General features: G+C 39.4%; 2 protein-coding genes across 3 annotated transcripts; both read right to left on the bottom strand.

Moving 5' to 3' along the window:
- Positions 1 to 67: 67 nt before the first annotated feature.
- LOC123968733 (amine sulfotransferase-like) lies at positions 68 to 2,729 on the bottom strand. The gene is made up of 6 exons (XM_046045657.1): positions 2,588 to 2,729; positions 2,265 to 2,470; positions 1,564 to 1,690; positions 649 to 743; positions 272 to 448; positions 68 to 190 (listed from the first exon to the last, which is right to left on the bottom strand). The coding sequence occupies exons 1-6, from the start codon at positions 2,727 to 2,729 to the stop codon at positions 86 to 88; spliced, it is 852 nt and encodes a 283-aa protein (XP_045901613.1). The 3' UTR covers positions 68 to 85.
- A 1,183-nt stretch (positions 2,730 to 3,912) lies between these two features.
- Positions 3,913 to 16,281, bottom strand: LOC123968690 (amine sulfotransferase-like). 2 transcript variants are annotated; one of them, XM_046045580.1, is made up of 6 exons: positions 16,140 to 16,281; positions 15,817 to 16,022; positions 14,578 to 14,704; positions 4,641 to 4,735; positions 4,273 to 4,449; positions 3,913 to 4,194 (listed from the first exon to the last, which is right to left on the bottom strand). In XM_046045580.1, exons 1-6 carry the CDS (start codon positions 16,279 to 16,281, stop codon positions 4,090 to 4,092), a joined length of 852 nt encoding a protein of 283 aa, XP_045901536.1. In that variant the 3' UTR covers positions 3,913 to 4,089. The 2 variants fall into 2 exon arrangements, with proteins under 2 accessions (XP_045901536.1, XP_045901535.1); XM_046045579.1 differs by having other exon boundaries at positions 3,913 to 4,199; positions 4,278 to 4,449.
- Between the last annotated feature and the right edge of the window lie 113 nt (positions 16,282 to 16,394).

Here is a 16,394-nt window from a genome sequence, read left to right as displayed (position 1 = left end):
TACACATTAGCAGCTACTCTATATGATGTACATCTAAGACACATTCAGACACAGTGGCAGTGAATGGCTGGTGCGGCTGCTCTGCTTATTCCCAGATGAACTTCAGAGACAGGTCACCGAGTCTCTCCTGAAGGAGTTGATCCACTCTTTCACTCTGAGCAACAGTAAAGGTGTTCTTCCAGTCACCGATCTTACCTGTAATGACAAAACAACAAGAACTAGAGCTGATATCTGTTTACATGTTTCTGAACAAGAGCTGCAGTTATGTTACGTTACCTTTGCGCATGAAGTCTCCCTTCATCCTCTCTTGAGCCAGAAACTCGTAGTTTGCTTTTGAGTCTTTCTTCATGTTCTTGAATGTAGATTTTTCTTCAACTTGCTCAATGGCTGCTTCACTCAAGTTCTTCCCTAAGAAAATGCAGATCTTAGTAACTGCCGCCTTCAGGTCCTAAAAGAGAAGCAGAGGCCCAAAAGAGAGCAAGTCTAAACTCTGACAAAGAATTCATCATTATTAGGCTTTCATTTTTTAAGTGGCCCTTTTTAATTTATGGTATGAAGTGGCAAAGTGTCCCTTCCCTTCCTCACACCATTTTACTGTCCAAGCTACGTGAAAATACTGAATGACTGCAGGCAGAAAACACATCTTACCAAAACCATTTCCTCATAGGTCAGGAAGAGGATGTTGTACTCGTCTTTTTTGGAATGCCACTCCCTGATGTGGTCGAACCAGGATGATCCTACAACTGTATAAAGGTATAATGTATCCCTTAATGTTCTAAATTTATTTAAAATGAATCATCTGTTGAATAGATGTATCCCAATAACATCCAAATACAACCAGTACTGTACAAGAAAAGCTGAAGTTTGAGTTCTGCAGTTTTCACACCAGGGATGGATCGGTCCACCACTTTGGTACGGACCTTGACATCTATTGGATGGACTGCCATGAAATTTTGAAGACACTTAATATACTTATCCACCACATGGACTGACACAGAATTTGGTTCAGATGTCCATGGTGCCCAGGTGATATATCCTAATTATATATTTTGATGAACGTGGTGAACATTACACCTACTAAACATAAGAATGTTACTATTGACATGAGAGTTACCATTAGGGTTTAGCTCGTATATGGTGTTCAAGAGGTGTCAAACAAACCACATATTCAAAATGCTGTGTGACTATTAAAAACATAAGCCCTCCGCGCTCACGTCTGCCGGCGTCCAATTTACCCCAATTCACCTCCCGTCTCTCCTCTCCCTTTTTTTCCCTCAATAAACCTCTTTTGCAAACTGTCAAGCGTTGCGTTTGGGTCTGTTCTGTCCGAAACCTCAACAATAAGCACATTAAGATTTTAAATATTCAACTGTTCTCAATATTAATTTATTGATGAAATTTTCATGGTCAAATTCTCTGTATCTGCAGGTACTGTCAATACAAACACACAATACAGACTTTTTAACATAACATTAAAAATTATTTCAAATCTTTCTGTCAGTTCTTCATAATCAGATGGTTATCAGATCTGGTCATCATCATCCAGACTCTGAGGTAACTCACCGTTGCCTGTCAAATACTCCTCAAAAAAGTGCTCAAAGTTCTTCGGAGTCTCCAGGTCACCGCACACTTTACTGAAGTGGTAAAAGGAGACGATGTTGTCCTTTGGGTTTCGCATCACATAGACAATCTGACAAAATAACAAACAACAATCAACTCAATGATGAAACCAAAACATATTATCTCCACCATGTCAAACTTCATTCAAACAATTCACTATTTAATGATACCTTAATTTGTAGGCACACACAAAATATGGAAGGCCATTCCTCCCAGGAACAAAAGAAAGATTGCTAAATTGCTAAGTACAGCTGAAAAAATGTATCAATTATTGAATTGTTGATCGACAGAAAACATTTGAACGATTTTGATAACTGATTAATATCATATTTTAAAAATTCATTTCAGAAATGCCAAAAATCTAAAATTTCTTTCCCCTGACTTTCGTCAGAGTACGTCTTTGAGATTTAAACCGTTGGCTGAAGAAAGTTTAAGACATTATCTTCGACTCTGAGAAATTTTTATTTGCTTTTCTGACACTGACACAAAACTATTAATCCATTAATCTAGAAAATAATCAGCAGATTAATTAGTTGCAACCCTTCTCCAAATTGTGACTTATCGATTTATTATTTAGAACTTTCTCAATATATTTTTTAAATGTTTATTTTCCTGGCAGGATTGGGCTTCCATAAAACACTGACCTTAGCCTTCTTTTCCTTTAGTACCGGAGGCATGAGAACCGGGGTGAGGTGAGAGGAGAAGAGCCGTGGAGAGGGTCGTAAGGCGTAATCTTCTTGACCCTCTGTGTACTCCAGCCACGGCATCTGCTCCAAGTTGTTTGGATATTCGTTCAGACCCCCGTCTAATTCACAGATGGAGATGATGATCTGTTGAGTCCATATAGTTCCTGTGTAGGGACATATGTTTAGTTATGAGACCTCATACCTGATTTGTAAATATGTTACCAGCCAGGACAAAACTATAAAGGCAAATAATGTGATACGGAAGAGTTTGTCTCACTGACCTGACTTTGGATAAGTGACGAGAAATATATCGCTGTCTCGAATTTCGAAGCTCTGGAGTGAATCAATGTACTCTGCAGTTGTTTGCCCGGACGGAAAGTTGTAGTTTTTATACCTGCAGAGAAAGTTGGTGATCTGCTCCATGTTGCTTCCAAATTACACAGAAAAATTAGAGAAAAATGTTTGCAGAAGGGACCAGAGAAGAGTGGAAAATCCTCACTGGTTACAGGTATGGTAGCTGGACTCTGGACTTTGATTTATACATATTCCTTGATATTGTGAAATACTGTCAGCTGGATACACACTGATAACAACAGGAAGCTGGAAATACAGCAAGGCATTGGTGTTTTATTTATTCTAAAAACCCTCTGAAGTCTAAGCATGTTTTGTTTAAAGTACTTTATCTCATGTAGAGACAAGCTGAGAAAACCAGTTGAAAGTGCTGATGTGGGGCCTTCACACTATTTCATCTGTGTTGTGTAATGATGATAAAGCTTAAGCTTGGACTATTTGAGAATATATAAAAATCCCCATTATCTTTCCCCTACTTTTAACTTATGAAGCACCCAATCTAAAGATAGGGGCTTTAAAACACAAAAGAAACTGTCTGCAGAAATCATGCTGATGTCAAGAAACAAAAATGGCATGAGATTAATTGGTGCGGACTTTTCTGCTCAATTTGAGCTGAAACTGAATTATTAAAGTGGATCTCTTTTCTAGCACTAACAACGTATAGCTGTATGGGTTAGCCTGTATTTTTCAAATTGTGTGTAATGATGACAGCCTTGCAGATAGTGCAGATATTTTTCATTATTAACTGTCTAATATATTTCAATCATGTTTTATTTTTTTGCATTTTGTAAAGTGATAAATCAATTTCATCAAGATATTTTCTTTTGGCCATATCATTGAGCCATAATTAACTTTCATTAAAAACTTCAAAATTAAAATGTCCCTGCACACTTTTTATTATTATTCTTGTCTGAGTATAAATGCAGGCATCTGTTCCAAGAAGCAGGTTTAAGTTTTAAGTTTTCAGGAAAATTAACAAATCTCCGAACATCAAATCTGGAACATGAACTGATGTTAAAAATGTTTCTGGTGTTTACAAAGCAAAGTTTTCTTTTAACTTAGAGCTCCTGTTTCTTAGAACAACCTGCATATTAATCCTGTTTTCTTTACTCATAGAAAACTTTTCTCCTCTTCTCATTCTAGATAAAGAGAACTGAAGTGTGGAGTCGACTCCAGTGGCGCAGCAAGTCTTCACCTTAGGTATAGAAAAGTAATTTGTTTCAACATTTAGTGAAGACAACAAATTGGCCAACTTCATTTATTAGTGTTTTCTTCTCATGTATGTTCAGTTTCTCCCGGCACAGAAGTCCAAACATGGGTCAGAAAGCATTTTGTGCTTTATCAGTTTACACGTTAGCAGCTACTATATATGATGTACATCTAAGACACATACAGACACAGTGGCAGTGAATGGCTGGTGCGGCTGCTCTGCTTATTCCCAGATGAACTTCAGAGACAGGTCACCGAGTTTCTCCTGAAGGAGTTGATCCACTCTTTCACTCTGAGCGACAGTAAAGGTGTTCTTCCAGTCACCGATCTTACCTGTAATGACAAAACAAAAACTAGAGCTGATATTTGTTTACATGTTTCTGCACACGAGCTGCAGTAATGTTACATTACCTTTGCGCATGAAGTCTCCCTTCACCCTCTCTTGTGGCAGAAACTCATAGTTTGCTTTTGAGTCTTTCTTCATGTTCATGAATGTAGATTTTTCTACAACTTGCTCAATGGCTGCTTCACTCAGGTTCTTCCCTAAAAAAATGCAGATCTTAATTACTGCTGCCTTCAGGTCCTAAAAGAGAAGCAGAAACCCAAAAGAGAGCAAGTTTAAACTCTGACAAAGAATCTATTGTTATTAGACTTTTATTTTCAAATGAATGTGGTCCTTTCTAATTCATGGTATTAAATGGATTTCCACACCCTATTTTGCAGTCCAAGCTACACAAAAATGCTGAAGGACTGCAGGAAGAAAACACATCTTACCAAAACCATGTCCTCGTAGGTCAGGAAGAGGATGTTGTACTGGTCTCTCTTTGAATGCCACTCCCTGATGTGGTCAAACCAGGATGATCCCACAACTGTATAAATGTATAATGTATCCCTTGATTTTACATTTTAATTGAAATTAAGGATCTGTTGAACGACAATTAGCATGGTACAAGAAACAGTGAAGTTTGACTTCCATAGTTTTCACATCAGGGATAGATCAGTCCACCTCTCTGGTCGGGACTAAAAGAGCACGACTGCTTTATAACAGAACACCTACAACTTAATTTTATTATTCAACATTGTGTTGTAAAATGATAAATAAATCAACCATACCTTGTAAACAATACAACTTTTAAACATCAGCATGTTAACATTGACATTGAGTTTGTTAGCATTGGCATATATAGTACTGTGCAATTTTTTTTGATATGGAAAAGAAATCTGTGTAAGAATGATTTCAAAATAAACATGTTAATAGAATATATTTATAAATTAACACAATATAAAGTGAACAAACAAAAGAAAAATCTAAATCAAATCAATATTTGGTGTGACCACACTTTGCTTTGAAAACAGCATCAATTCTTTTAGGTACATTTGCACATAGTCAGGGATTAGGCATATCGTCAGATGTCTGATTTTACAATTATATCAAACTGGTGCTAATGATTACTAATCCCATATGTAATCCAATACGTACGTTCAAAAAGAGTGGCAAATAATCAACAGTGACCTAACATAAAACAAGTGGGCACAGTAGTGAAAAAGCTGGAAAAGATAGGCAGAATAATTTACAACTATAGAGTTTGGAGCACTTTGGAGTGACTAAAGGGAGAAGTGGAAATATACTACCACCACCATTCAGAGAGGAGGCGGATGAAAAACAGTTCCAGCAAATATGTCTTCTTAACGTTAAGGGGGAAATCATTTTCAGCATAGTAGCACAAAGTCTGGCTACCTACCTGAAAAGGAACAAGTACATTGATACATCTGTGAAGAAAACAGGAATTCCAGGATTCTCTGGTTTCTTGGAGCATACAAGCATGATAAAAGCAACCAAGAAGGGCAAGAGAGACCTAAATGTGGTTTTCCTCGGCCTGATCAATGCATTTGGATCAGTTCCCCATGATCTTCTCTGAGAATCATTCAACATCTGCCACATATCAGATCTAATCACAACACTACTCAAGACGTATTTCCAAGACCTACAGCTGTGCTTTATAGAAGTCGACTTCACCACAACATGGCAGCGCTTGGAAGTAGGCATCATGGCAGGCTGAACAGTCTCACTCCTGGTTTTCACAATGGCCATGGAAGTCATTATGAGGGCCTCAAAATGGTTGGTGCGCGGAGAACAAACCAGGGCCGGGAACCATCTTCCACCTATCAGAGCATACATGAATTATATGACATCTCTGACCACTATTGCAGCATGCACCAAGTGGCTACTTGGAAAACTGCAGGAGAACATCAAGTAGGCCCAAATGAAAATCAAGCCAAGCAACTCTCGAACCATCATTTCAAAATGGGTAGGTGTCCCACAATGTCTAAATAACACCAGCCTCTACAGTACAGGGGTCCTGGAACTTCCTCTCACAAGGAATACAAGTGTTCTAAAGTAAGTACAGTGAACACTCAAGGACACAAGACCATCAGTATGATCGCACTGCCCCTAGTTACTGGGTGGAAGTAGACCCCATCCAATGCAATCCAGCAAGCTACATCAGCCCTGAAGCATAAAGACATAGTGGGGCAGGTCCAGCAGGGAAGATGAGGCTTTGGCCTGAAAGCAAGTGAACCAACTTGGCGAAAGGCAGCAACATCAGACTGGTGGTCCAGAAGGTGCGTCGACATGAAGAGATTATGAGAAGGACAAAGGCAGTCTCTCTTGCGAAAGCATGGAGAGGAGAAAGATCAATGGAGGGAGTTATGGAAAATGGAAGAAAACAAGATATGCTTTATCATCAGAGTAACACATAACATGCCTCCATCACCAAAGAATTTCCATCAGTGGTGTGGCAAGGATCCAACCTCTGCCGAACTCCAGCAACTCTCGAACACATCCTGACAGGATGTTAGACCAGCCTCACTCAAGGGAAATACACCTGGAGACACAACCAGGTCCTCAAGAGCATGGCATCGTTTTTGGAGAGCAAGTGGAGCACAAACAACTTCCAGCCACCAAGAGCAGATAATCCCATGAAGGCAACAATGTTTGGGCAGAGAAGGGCAGAAAACACCCGAACATCCTTCCACCAAGTCAGAAGCAGAACATCTTTTCATGGCCCATGACTAGAAAATGCTGGCACCAGGAATTTTGTCCCTATGACAAAAAACTCAAATTGGTGGTGCGATAGCAGTTCTGTGTGCGTGTCTGTTTTTGGGAGTCCTGTCTCGGGTTTTATTTCGGGTTTTAAGCAGCTTTGTAATGTTTTTTAGGTTCTAAGGGTCTTCTAGAGAGTTGGCGAATTGTAGTTTTACTAATGTCTTGCAGTTGGGCAGCTTTACGGAGTAATTTCACCAGTTGAGGGATCGGCCAAGGTGACAACGTGCGCTGACTGGGTCAGCCGGCTGCGCAATTGTATGCACATCAACTCCGAGGCTGGTTCTTTGACAGTGGCCGCAGATGGTCGTCACTGGTGGTGCAAGCAGCAAAAGAGTTGGTGGATTTTTTCATCTGACTGCTAGACCTTACATTCGAGCTGGCCCATCACTGGATTTCGATCTCAGAACTTAAAGGATCTGCCAGAGCGACTACGCCTTCTGATCCGAGGCTGCTGTGCAATTGTGTGTAGCTTAATTCTGACTGCGTGCGGTGGTGGAGGCCTACCGCTGGATATAACTCTCAGGTGACTGCTTCACTTCCTTCTCCCCCTCTCTCTGGACGCTGGATGTGACATTTTTGATTTTAACAATGACTGTCAAATTCACGATCGTGCTGACTGTATTTGTTTGCCTTGCATGTATGCCACTGTCATGCATGTCAAGTAAACTTACATCATCTCTTAATGCCTACTGAATTTGCTAATAGGCATGGAATTGGTTTTCTACATATCAGCGCTAGAAGTTTATTACCCAAACTGGATTTATTGAAAACGTAGTTCATGTCTGCTAATCCAGATATTGTTGTGATCTCTGAAACTTGGCTTAAACCCTCCGTCCCTGATGATGTTATTTGTGTTGGTGGTTATAATGTTTATAGAACAGATCGGAAAGGGCGTGCAGGTGGTGTAGCTATTTATGTATCTCAAAAATTTCCTGTGTCTGTTTTACTTTCGCAGTCAATCCCAAGACAGTTTGAACTTATAGCCTTAGACATTAAGGTTGCAAATGCTCCATTTACTATTATTGGTTGCTATAGGTCCCCCTCTGCTGTTCATGAAACATTGTGGACTCTGACTGAAGTGCTGTCTAATTTAAATAATTCAGAAATTATTTTATTTGGTGATTTAAATTGAGATTGGCTCAGTGACAAATCAGAGAATTTCAAGCTGGCTTGTAATTCTCTAAACTTACAACTTATTGACAGCCCCACCAGACTCAATCCATCTAAGCTTAATAGTGACACCCTGTTAGATGTCATTCTCACCAACGGCGCTCATAAGTATACAGCAATAGGCATGTTCGTAAACGACCTGAACACTTTTCAGAGCAGGCCTTTTTATCTGACCCGGCAAGACTAAATTGGGATCGTGTTGCACTGATTCCTACTGTAGTTGAAGCTGTTGCTTTTTTTCAGCAACAGTTTCTATTGTTTGCAAATAAACATGCTCCTTTCAAAAAGCACAGAATAAAGAACAGGGATAATCCTTGGTTTTCTCAAGAACTAGCCCAGTTTATTCAATCAAGAAGTAAATAGTGGTCCCTTGCAAGGAGGACCAGCAGTATTGTAGATTGGCAACGTTTCAGAACTTTGAGAAATCAATGTACCTCAGCCATTCGGACCTCTTAACCAAATTATTATCTTACCTCAACTAATGATAATTTTAACAATCCATCCAGATTCTGGAAAACAATCAAAGTATTACAGAACAAAAAGGCTTCAGACTTTCCCCCGCAATTGAATATTGGAAATGTAACTATCACAGAAAACACAAAAGTGATTATATATTAATAATTATTATATTAAATGCATTTAACGGTCATTTTGAGAAGGCAGGTCATTTATTTGATCAGCAGCTTCCATCAATTTCAGTTGATCCTTCAACATGTTTCTTGCTACCCAGTACATCCTCAACCTCTGACTTCTCATTTGATTTTAAAGCCCTACAAGTTCAAGATGTTCTGCAATCACTGAATTCAATACACCCAAAAAGGCGCCTGGACCTTATGGTCTGGATACCTTTCTGTTAAAGGTGGCTGCATCGGTCATAGCTGAGCCCATTACTAACATTTTTAACATGTCAATAAATTCTAACCAGGTTCCAGCCAGCTGGAAGCAAGCTTACATTACACCCCTATTCAAAGCTGGCAATATGACATGAACAACTTTAGACCAATCTCTAATCTCCCTGTTCTTTCAAAAATATTGGAATCATTAGTTGCTACCCAACTTAAATCATATTTGCACTCGCATTACATTTTAAATGAAATGCAATCCAGGTTCCGGTCAGGGCACAGTACAATAAAAGTCATGGATGACTTCAAAGAGGCTATAGATAATAAATTTACCTGTGTGTCTCTGTTCATAGACCTCACAAAGGCGTTTGATACTGTGGACCATCTATTACTTGTTAATACCCTGCTGAGAGCTGGCATTGGATGCAATGCGGTCAAATAGTTCCATAGCTACTTGACCAATCGTTCACAAATGGCCAAATATGGCAATGATATGTCAAACCCAGTCCTTGTTATGAAAGGTGTTCCACAAGGATCAGTTTTGGGACCCTTGCTTTTCCTAGTTTATATTAATAATATTTGTGATAAGTTAAAATTTTGTAAGTATCATCTGTATGCAGATGATTCAGTTCTGTACTCCTGTGGCCCCACAGCTGAGTTGGCCTTTTCAAATGTGCAGGCAGATTTTGACACCCTGCAACATGCTCTATTAGATTTGAAGCTGCTGTTAAACCCACATAAAACTAAAGTTATGGTTTTTACTACTTGGCGAACAAAGCTACCATCCCTCTCCATCACGTCACTGGATGGAGTCTGTATCCAGTCTGTACACAATTGCAAATATCTGGGAAACTGTATGGACAAAAACCTAAATTTTAAATACTATGTTGATTATCTTGCAAAGAAATTAAAATTCACATTGGGTTTTCTGTATAGGCTAAAGTCCTGTTTCTCCATGGCTTCACGAAAACGTTAGTTGCTGGCCTTTTTCTGTCACAGATTGATTATGACTATACTATCTACAGGTTTGCCTCTCTGTCCACCTTGTCCAAACTTGATCCCCTTTATCACTCAGCTCTCAGATATGTCACTAACTCTAGTTTTAGGACACATCATTGTATACTGTACAGATTGGTAGGATGGTCATTCTCTTGAATAAATTTGGAGCTACCCTAAATTCCTTTCTCCTCCCCCAGAGAAGAAGGGGGAGGGGTCAAAGTTGCTTTCTCTAAGTGCTAGCCCGACCATAAAACTGGCACCTTTTTGATCCCGAAGCTGATAACGCGGGGCCTGACTGTTAAACTGACAAAGGGACACAAGCCAGCCATTAGCATTTCCCTGAACAGCCTATCAAAACTGGCCCCCCCCACACGTTTCCGTGGCAACTGACCTTGCTCTTTGTGTATTATCCCATCAAAGGGATACTCCTTGTCTCACCTAAGTGTGACATAATCCAGACACTGAACTTTCAATGTAAAAAGGACTGCAGTCTCCAAAGACTCAAAGCATTTAATTAAGTTAATTAAATCTTTAGTTACTTGATTACGTTTGCCTCTATTTGAGTAGTAAAGTTGCTTTTGCAGTGTTTTTATTTTTAGCAAGACACTCCTTCATCTAATGTAATCAATGCTTGTTCATAATACTTTCCTACAAAATTCCTTTAGAAATGATGACAAAGGAATGTTTTACTATACTCTTAACCGCCAGCTTGAATTTAAGGATGAACCTTGCTTCTCGCTCTTCTCTTCGCTCCTTGCTCTCTCCGCTGCTCTGCTCGGCTCTCTGGACGATTCGGCACGCATCGGCGTGCCTCGCCAGGCAACGCCCTCAGAGTCGACCAGCGAAACAGGCCTTTTGTTTCGCTTGAAGCTACACACGTGAAGTGCAGAGACATCGATCTGCCCTTCAGTTTGTTTTTATTTTCTTTATTTCTTTTGTTTGTTAAAGTTATCAGTCCGTTAAGTTACACTGGACTAATTCAGGAACGACCAAGTTCCATTTTAAGCCTTTTTCGTCGAGCCAACTTCACCGAGGTCAGACCAAGCCACGTGGTCTCGCCAGCGACAACGAAGGAAACCTGAAAACAGCCGAATTGCCAGATGGAGGACGACGTTTTCCATCAGACACGGAGAACCCCGGAGAATCCCTAGCAAAAAGCCAGGATCGGCAGCTAGCGTGGGACCAGCAAAAGGCCAAGCAGGCCGCCGACAAGCAGTAAGACTTAACACACATTCTGTGGTCAGGGATGTCCTTTCTAACTCCTAAACTCATAGCTTACTTTCATTAGTTCTCTTATGCCGTATGAATCAAATGCTTCCCACAATCGAACCTCCATTTCTCATTGTTCAGCAATTGTTTATTTTCCCGGTATTTAACCATCTTTTTTATCACCTTAGTTAGAGAATAAATTCACTGTAATATAATCAAGAACTGTGTGTGTTGCCTATTTCTACGTCCCTGCCAAGAGAATTGACCCTTTAGATATGAGACTGACTGACTGATTTAAGATAATTGAGCGATTATTAACTAACTGATCACTAGTAATAATTGTATGATTATTAAAACTACCTAGAGGTCCGGAGACTCTAGGATTATAACAACTCCGGTGGTGCCCTGGAACGAGGAATAAAATTTTATTTTATGAATATTAAAATTCATAATTGGGTATCAATTCTCAAATTTATTAAAATGCATAACTAAATTTTAGGTTTGCTACATAACTGTCCGATCAACAGCTTTACATAACTCTAATTAAAGGCTTGCAAGTGTCTGGCTTCTTGAAGTTCAATATTAGTACTACCACAATATTGCTTCTCAAAAAACTTCCCTTCATTATGGGAATAATAAAGTCTGTATAGATGTCATTAACGGCCATAATTCAATCTAAATGAATGTAAATAAAACTGGATTATTTTAATATAGTCTGTAATTTATATGCAGGCTGAGGTAAGCTGCTGTCCAGCATCCAGTACAGGCAGGAAGTTTTTATTTTATTTTATTTATTTCATAATGATCATTATGTGAGAAAATAATTTATGTTTGAATTTCTGTCATTAAGAAATACTACATTGTCTTTTTTTTATGGTAAAAAGAGCAAGAGAGACAGAGAAATCCCCACAGACTCCCTGGTATAACATTAACACAGTGTTGCTCACCTTTGTCACTGGGACAGGGAGGCTACAGTTATGGGGAGACTGGGGTGCTGCTGACTCATCTGTTGTTTGTCTGCTAAAAGGGGCAGGGACAATGATTTAATATGAATATCTTGCTAAACTTTTCCTTGCACTGATTAAATGTTGAGGAAATGTAGGCTAACACTAGTCTGTAGCTAGCTAGCTTATTTCACTATGGACATTAAACCAACAGGTTAACACCACTCACAGACTAAAGGCTACCCACCTTTCTTGGTGGAAAAACTGGGTTACAGATTGACATCCTGTCCTTTGTCTTTCCTCTCTTTCCTTTTTGAAAACCAGATTTTGGTTTACTATGCAACATTGTTAATACTGGTGCATCTACTGACTGCATCTAAACACCATCACTGATGTGTGCCAGGACCCAACCATTTCATGCATATACAGGGGGGTGGTCGGTCAATATGGAGGTTTACTTTTTGGTCAAGGGGGATTTTTAACTTTTACTGCCAAAAACAAGAAAAAACTAAGAGATCATTCATTTTATTATTATATTTGAAATATATTTATACTCAGTGATGATGGTTTATATAATGTATAATATAATATCATTTGATATTAGTTTATAATTATTTTTGGGGGGCCCTGTCAGTCAGGGGTCCTTGGAATTGTCCTAACTTTTCCCCCCTAACTTTGCCCATGGCTGGCGCCCGAGATTGCTTCCACCAACCTCAGGCCAGACTTGGTACCCTGGTCTGCCACACCAAAGATGGTTTACATCATAGAGCTCACAGTGCCATAGAAGAACTAAGTTAAGGAGGCCTATCAGTGTAAGAAGCTCATAGCTATGCAGAGCTAGCAGCAAAGTTTATCCATTTGAAGTGGAATGCATAGGATTTGTGGTGTCATCTATCATCAAACTACTGAAAGAACTCCACAGTCAGGCTTTTCATAAGACCATCAGAGAAGTTTTTGATGCGGCGCTACTGATGATTTGCCTCCCATATAAGTTAGAGAACCCCCACCAGTCAATCATCTGCCACTCCCTACAGCAAGGCAAAACTCGAAAAAAGGCTCATCACCTATTGGGCCAAGGGACAGTCTCTAACATGTAGTCCTGTGTTTTTCAGATTCTGTAGGTTGGAACACAATCATTAAACTGAAACAGAAACAGCTCTGTAGGAGGGATATGACTGGGTAAGGAACAGCCAAACTAAGCTAATAAGGTGAGGTTGCTGATGACAGTTTGCTGTCAAATGTCATACACCATGGCAAGACTGAGCACAGCAGCAAGACACAAGGTAGTTATACTGCATCTACAAGGTCTTTCCCAGGCAGCCATATCAAGGCAGACAGGGGTTTTCTAGATGTGCTGTCCAAACTCTTTTGAAGAAGCACAAAGAATCAAGAAATGTTGAGGGCTGTAGACGCAGTGGTCGACCAAAGAAACTTACTGCAGCAGATGAAAGACACCTCATGCTTACTACCCTTCACAACTGGAAGATGTCCAGCAGTGCCATCAACTCAGAACTGGCAGAAAACAGTGGGACCCTGGTACACCCATCAACTCACCAGAGAAATCTGATCAGAATTGGCCGTCATGGAAGAATTGTGACCAAAATGCCATACCTACATCATGGAAACAAGTTCAAGCAATTCAACTACGCATGAAAACACAAGAACTGACAAGAACACAAGAAATGGCAGCGGGACTGATGAGTCAGAATTTGAAATATTTGGCTGTAGAATGCAGTTTGTTCACCAATGGGGTGGAGAGCGGTACAACAATGAGTGTCTACAGGCAACAGTGAAGCATGGTAGAGGTTCCTTACAAGTTTGGGGCTGCACATCTGAAAATGAAGTTGGGAATTTGGTCAGAATTAATGCTCCTAAATGCTGAGAAGTACAGGCAGATACTTATTCATCATACAGTACTATCAGAGAGGCATCTGATTGGCCTCAAATTTACGCTGCAGCATGACAAGGACCCAAACATACAGCGAAAGTCACAAGAAGATCTTCAGTGTAAAGAAGAACAAGGTGTCCTGGAAGTGATGGGATGGCCCCCACAGAGCCCTGACCTCAACATTATTGTGTCTGATAGGGATTACATCAGACTGTGGGTAGTTATCCAAGATGTTTGGGCCAATCTACCTAATGAGTTACAAACTTTTGCAGAATATGGCGGCCAGAATATATTGAACTCACTGCATATCCAAAACGCTTTGCAAATTTGAAAAACACAAGCACAATATCTCAATATTATATTATTGAAGAAAATTTTCCTAACCAAATTCTCTATATCTGCAGAGAACATAGACTTTTTTAACATAACATATATAATAACAAATTATTTCTAATCTTACTGTCAATTCTTCATGATCAGATGGTTATCATTTAAAATGTATCAGCACGGTACTCTATCTGGTCAGTATCATTTAGAGTCTGAGGTACCTCACCGTTGACCGTTAAATACTCCTCACAAAAGTGCTTGAAGTTCTTGGGAGTCGCCAGGTCGCTGCAGGCTTTACTGAAGTGGTAAAAAGAGACGATGTTGTCCTTTGGGTTTCGCATCACATAGATAATCTGACATAAAAACAAACAACAATCAGCAAGGAGATGAAACCAAGACATCTTATTCTCTCTTCCAAACTCAATTCAAATAATTCACTATTTAATGATACCTTAAAGGTTCAGTGTGTAATATTTACGAGGATCTATTATCAGAATTGCAATATACTATCCATAACTATGTTTTCAGTGCTGTATAAAGATCTTATGAACCATTATGTTTTTATTACCTTACAGTGAGTCATTTGTATCTACATACAACGCGCTATGTTGCGCCGCCATGTTTCTACAGTAGCCAAAATGGACAAACAGCTCTACAGAGCACGTTTTGTCACTACGTGAATACGAACAAAGAAGAAAGAAGAAATTTTGGCAAATGGGGGCACACACATATTATTTAGCACAAGAACCGACAGAGCGTGACGGCCACCTTAGCTTCTCCTGCTCACTTGGAAAGTGAGTGGTGAGCGATTCATGTGGTGTCAGAATAATCAGATTTTTTCTTTTTCTTCTTAGATCTTTAATGCAAAAAGAGAAAGTGTACATGGGACATAAAGAAGTATACAGAACTTTGATTTGAACCCTCACAACTGGATGCCACTAAAACTTACACACTGGACCTTTAATTTGTAGGCACACACAACATATAGAAAGCCATTGCTTCCAGGAAAAAGATTGCTTTGTTTCTCATAATTAAGCTGAAACGATAAATCATTTCATTGAATAGTTGATAGAAAAAAAATATCTGCAACTATTCTGATAGTTGATTAAATAAGTAAGAAAAAAAAATATTGTAAGAAATGCCAATAATAGTGACTGTTCCAGCTTCTGAAATGTAAAGATTTTCCCCTCTCTTATGTTATAGTAAATTGAATATCTTTGGGTTTTGGACTGTTGCAAAAATTGCAATTTTAAGACATTCTCTTGGGGTCTAGGAAATTATTATGGGCTTTTCTGACACGGACGCCAAACGATTAATCCATTAACAGAGAAAATAATTGGCACATTAATTAGTTGCAACTCTTCTCATAATTGTGACTTACTGATTTATTATGTATAACTTTCCCAATATCTATATTTTTAAGTTTTATTATCCTGGCAAGACTGGGCTTCCATAAAACACTGACCTTAACCTTCTTGTCCTTCAGTCCCGGAGGCAAGAGAACCGGAGTGAGATGAGAGGCAAAGAGCCGTGGAGAGGGTCGTAGGGCGTAATCTTCTCGACCCTCTGTGTACTCCAGCCACGGCATCTGCTCAAAGTTGTTTGGATATTCATTCAGACTCCTGTCCAATTCACAGATGGAAATTATGATTTGTTGAGTCCATATAGTGCCTATGAAGGGACATATTTTAAATTACGAGGTCTCATACCTGATCAGTAAATATCTTGCCAGCCAGGACAAAACTATAAAGGCAAATAATGTGATACGGAAGAGTTTGTCTCACTGACCTGACTTTGGATAAGTGACGAGAAATATATCGCTGTCTCGAATTTCGAAGCTCTGGAGTGAATCAATGTACTCTGCAGTTGTTTGACCGGTGGGAAAGTTGTAGTTTTTATACCTGCCGATAAAGTTGGTGATCTGCTCCATGTTACTTCTGAATTACACAGAAAAATGAGAGAAAAATGTTTGCAGAAGGGATAAGAGAAGAGTGGAAAATTCTCACTGGTTACAGGTACGGTAGCTGGACACTGGACTTTGAT

This window comes from Micropterus dolomieu, linkage group LG03 (genome assembly GCF_021292245.1).
Source record: "Micropterus dolomieu isolate WLL.071019.BEF.003 ecotype Adirondacks linkage group LG03, ASM2129224v1, whole genome shotgun sequence".
Lineage (NCBI taxonomy): Eukaryota > Metazoa > Chordata > Actinopteri > Centrarchiformes > Centrarchidae > Micropterus > Micropterus dolomieu.
This window is presented reverse-complemented; position numbering and strand designations above follow the sequence as displayed.

Excerpts from the sequence above, each read along its gene's own strand:
- LOC123968733 (XM_046045657.1), bottom strand. The coding sequence starts at position 2,729 with ATGGAGCAGATCACCAACTTTCTCTGCAGGTATAAAAACTACAACTTT. Across the intron at positions 2,471-2,587 it reads CGTCACTTATCCAAAGTCAG|GAACTATATGGACTCAACAG; the intron begins GTCAGTGAGACA and ends GTCCCTACACAG. Across the intron at positions 1,691-2,264 it reads TAAAGGAAAAGAAGGCTAAG|ATTGTCTATGTGATGCGAAA; the intron begins GTCAGTGTTTTA and ends TTATTTTGTCAG.
- LOC123968690 (XM_046045580.1), bottom strand. The coding sequence starts at position 16,281 with ATGGAGCAGATCACCAACTTTATCGGCAGGTATAAAAACTACAACTTT. Across the intron at positions 16,023-16,139 it reads CGTCACTTATCCAAAGTCAG|GCACTATATGGACTCAACAA; the intron begins GTCAGTGAGACA and ends GTCCCTTCATAG. Across the intron at positions 14,705-15,816 it reads TGAAGGACAAGAAGGTTAAG|ATTATCTATGTGATGCGAAA; the intron begins GTCAGTGTTTTA and ends TTTTTATGTCAG.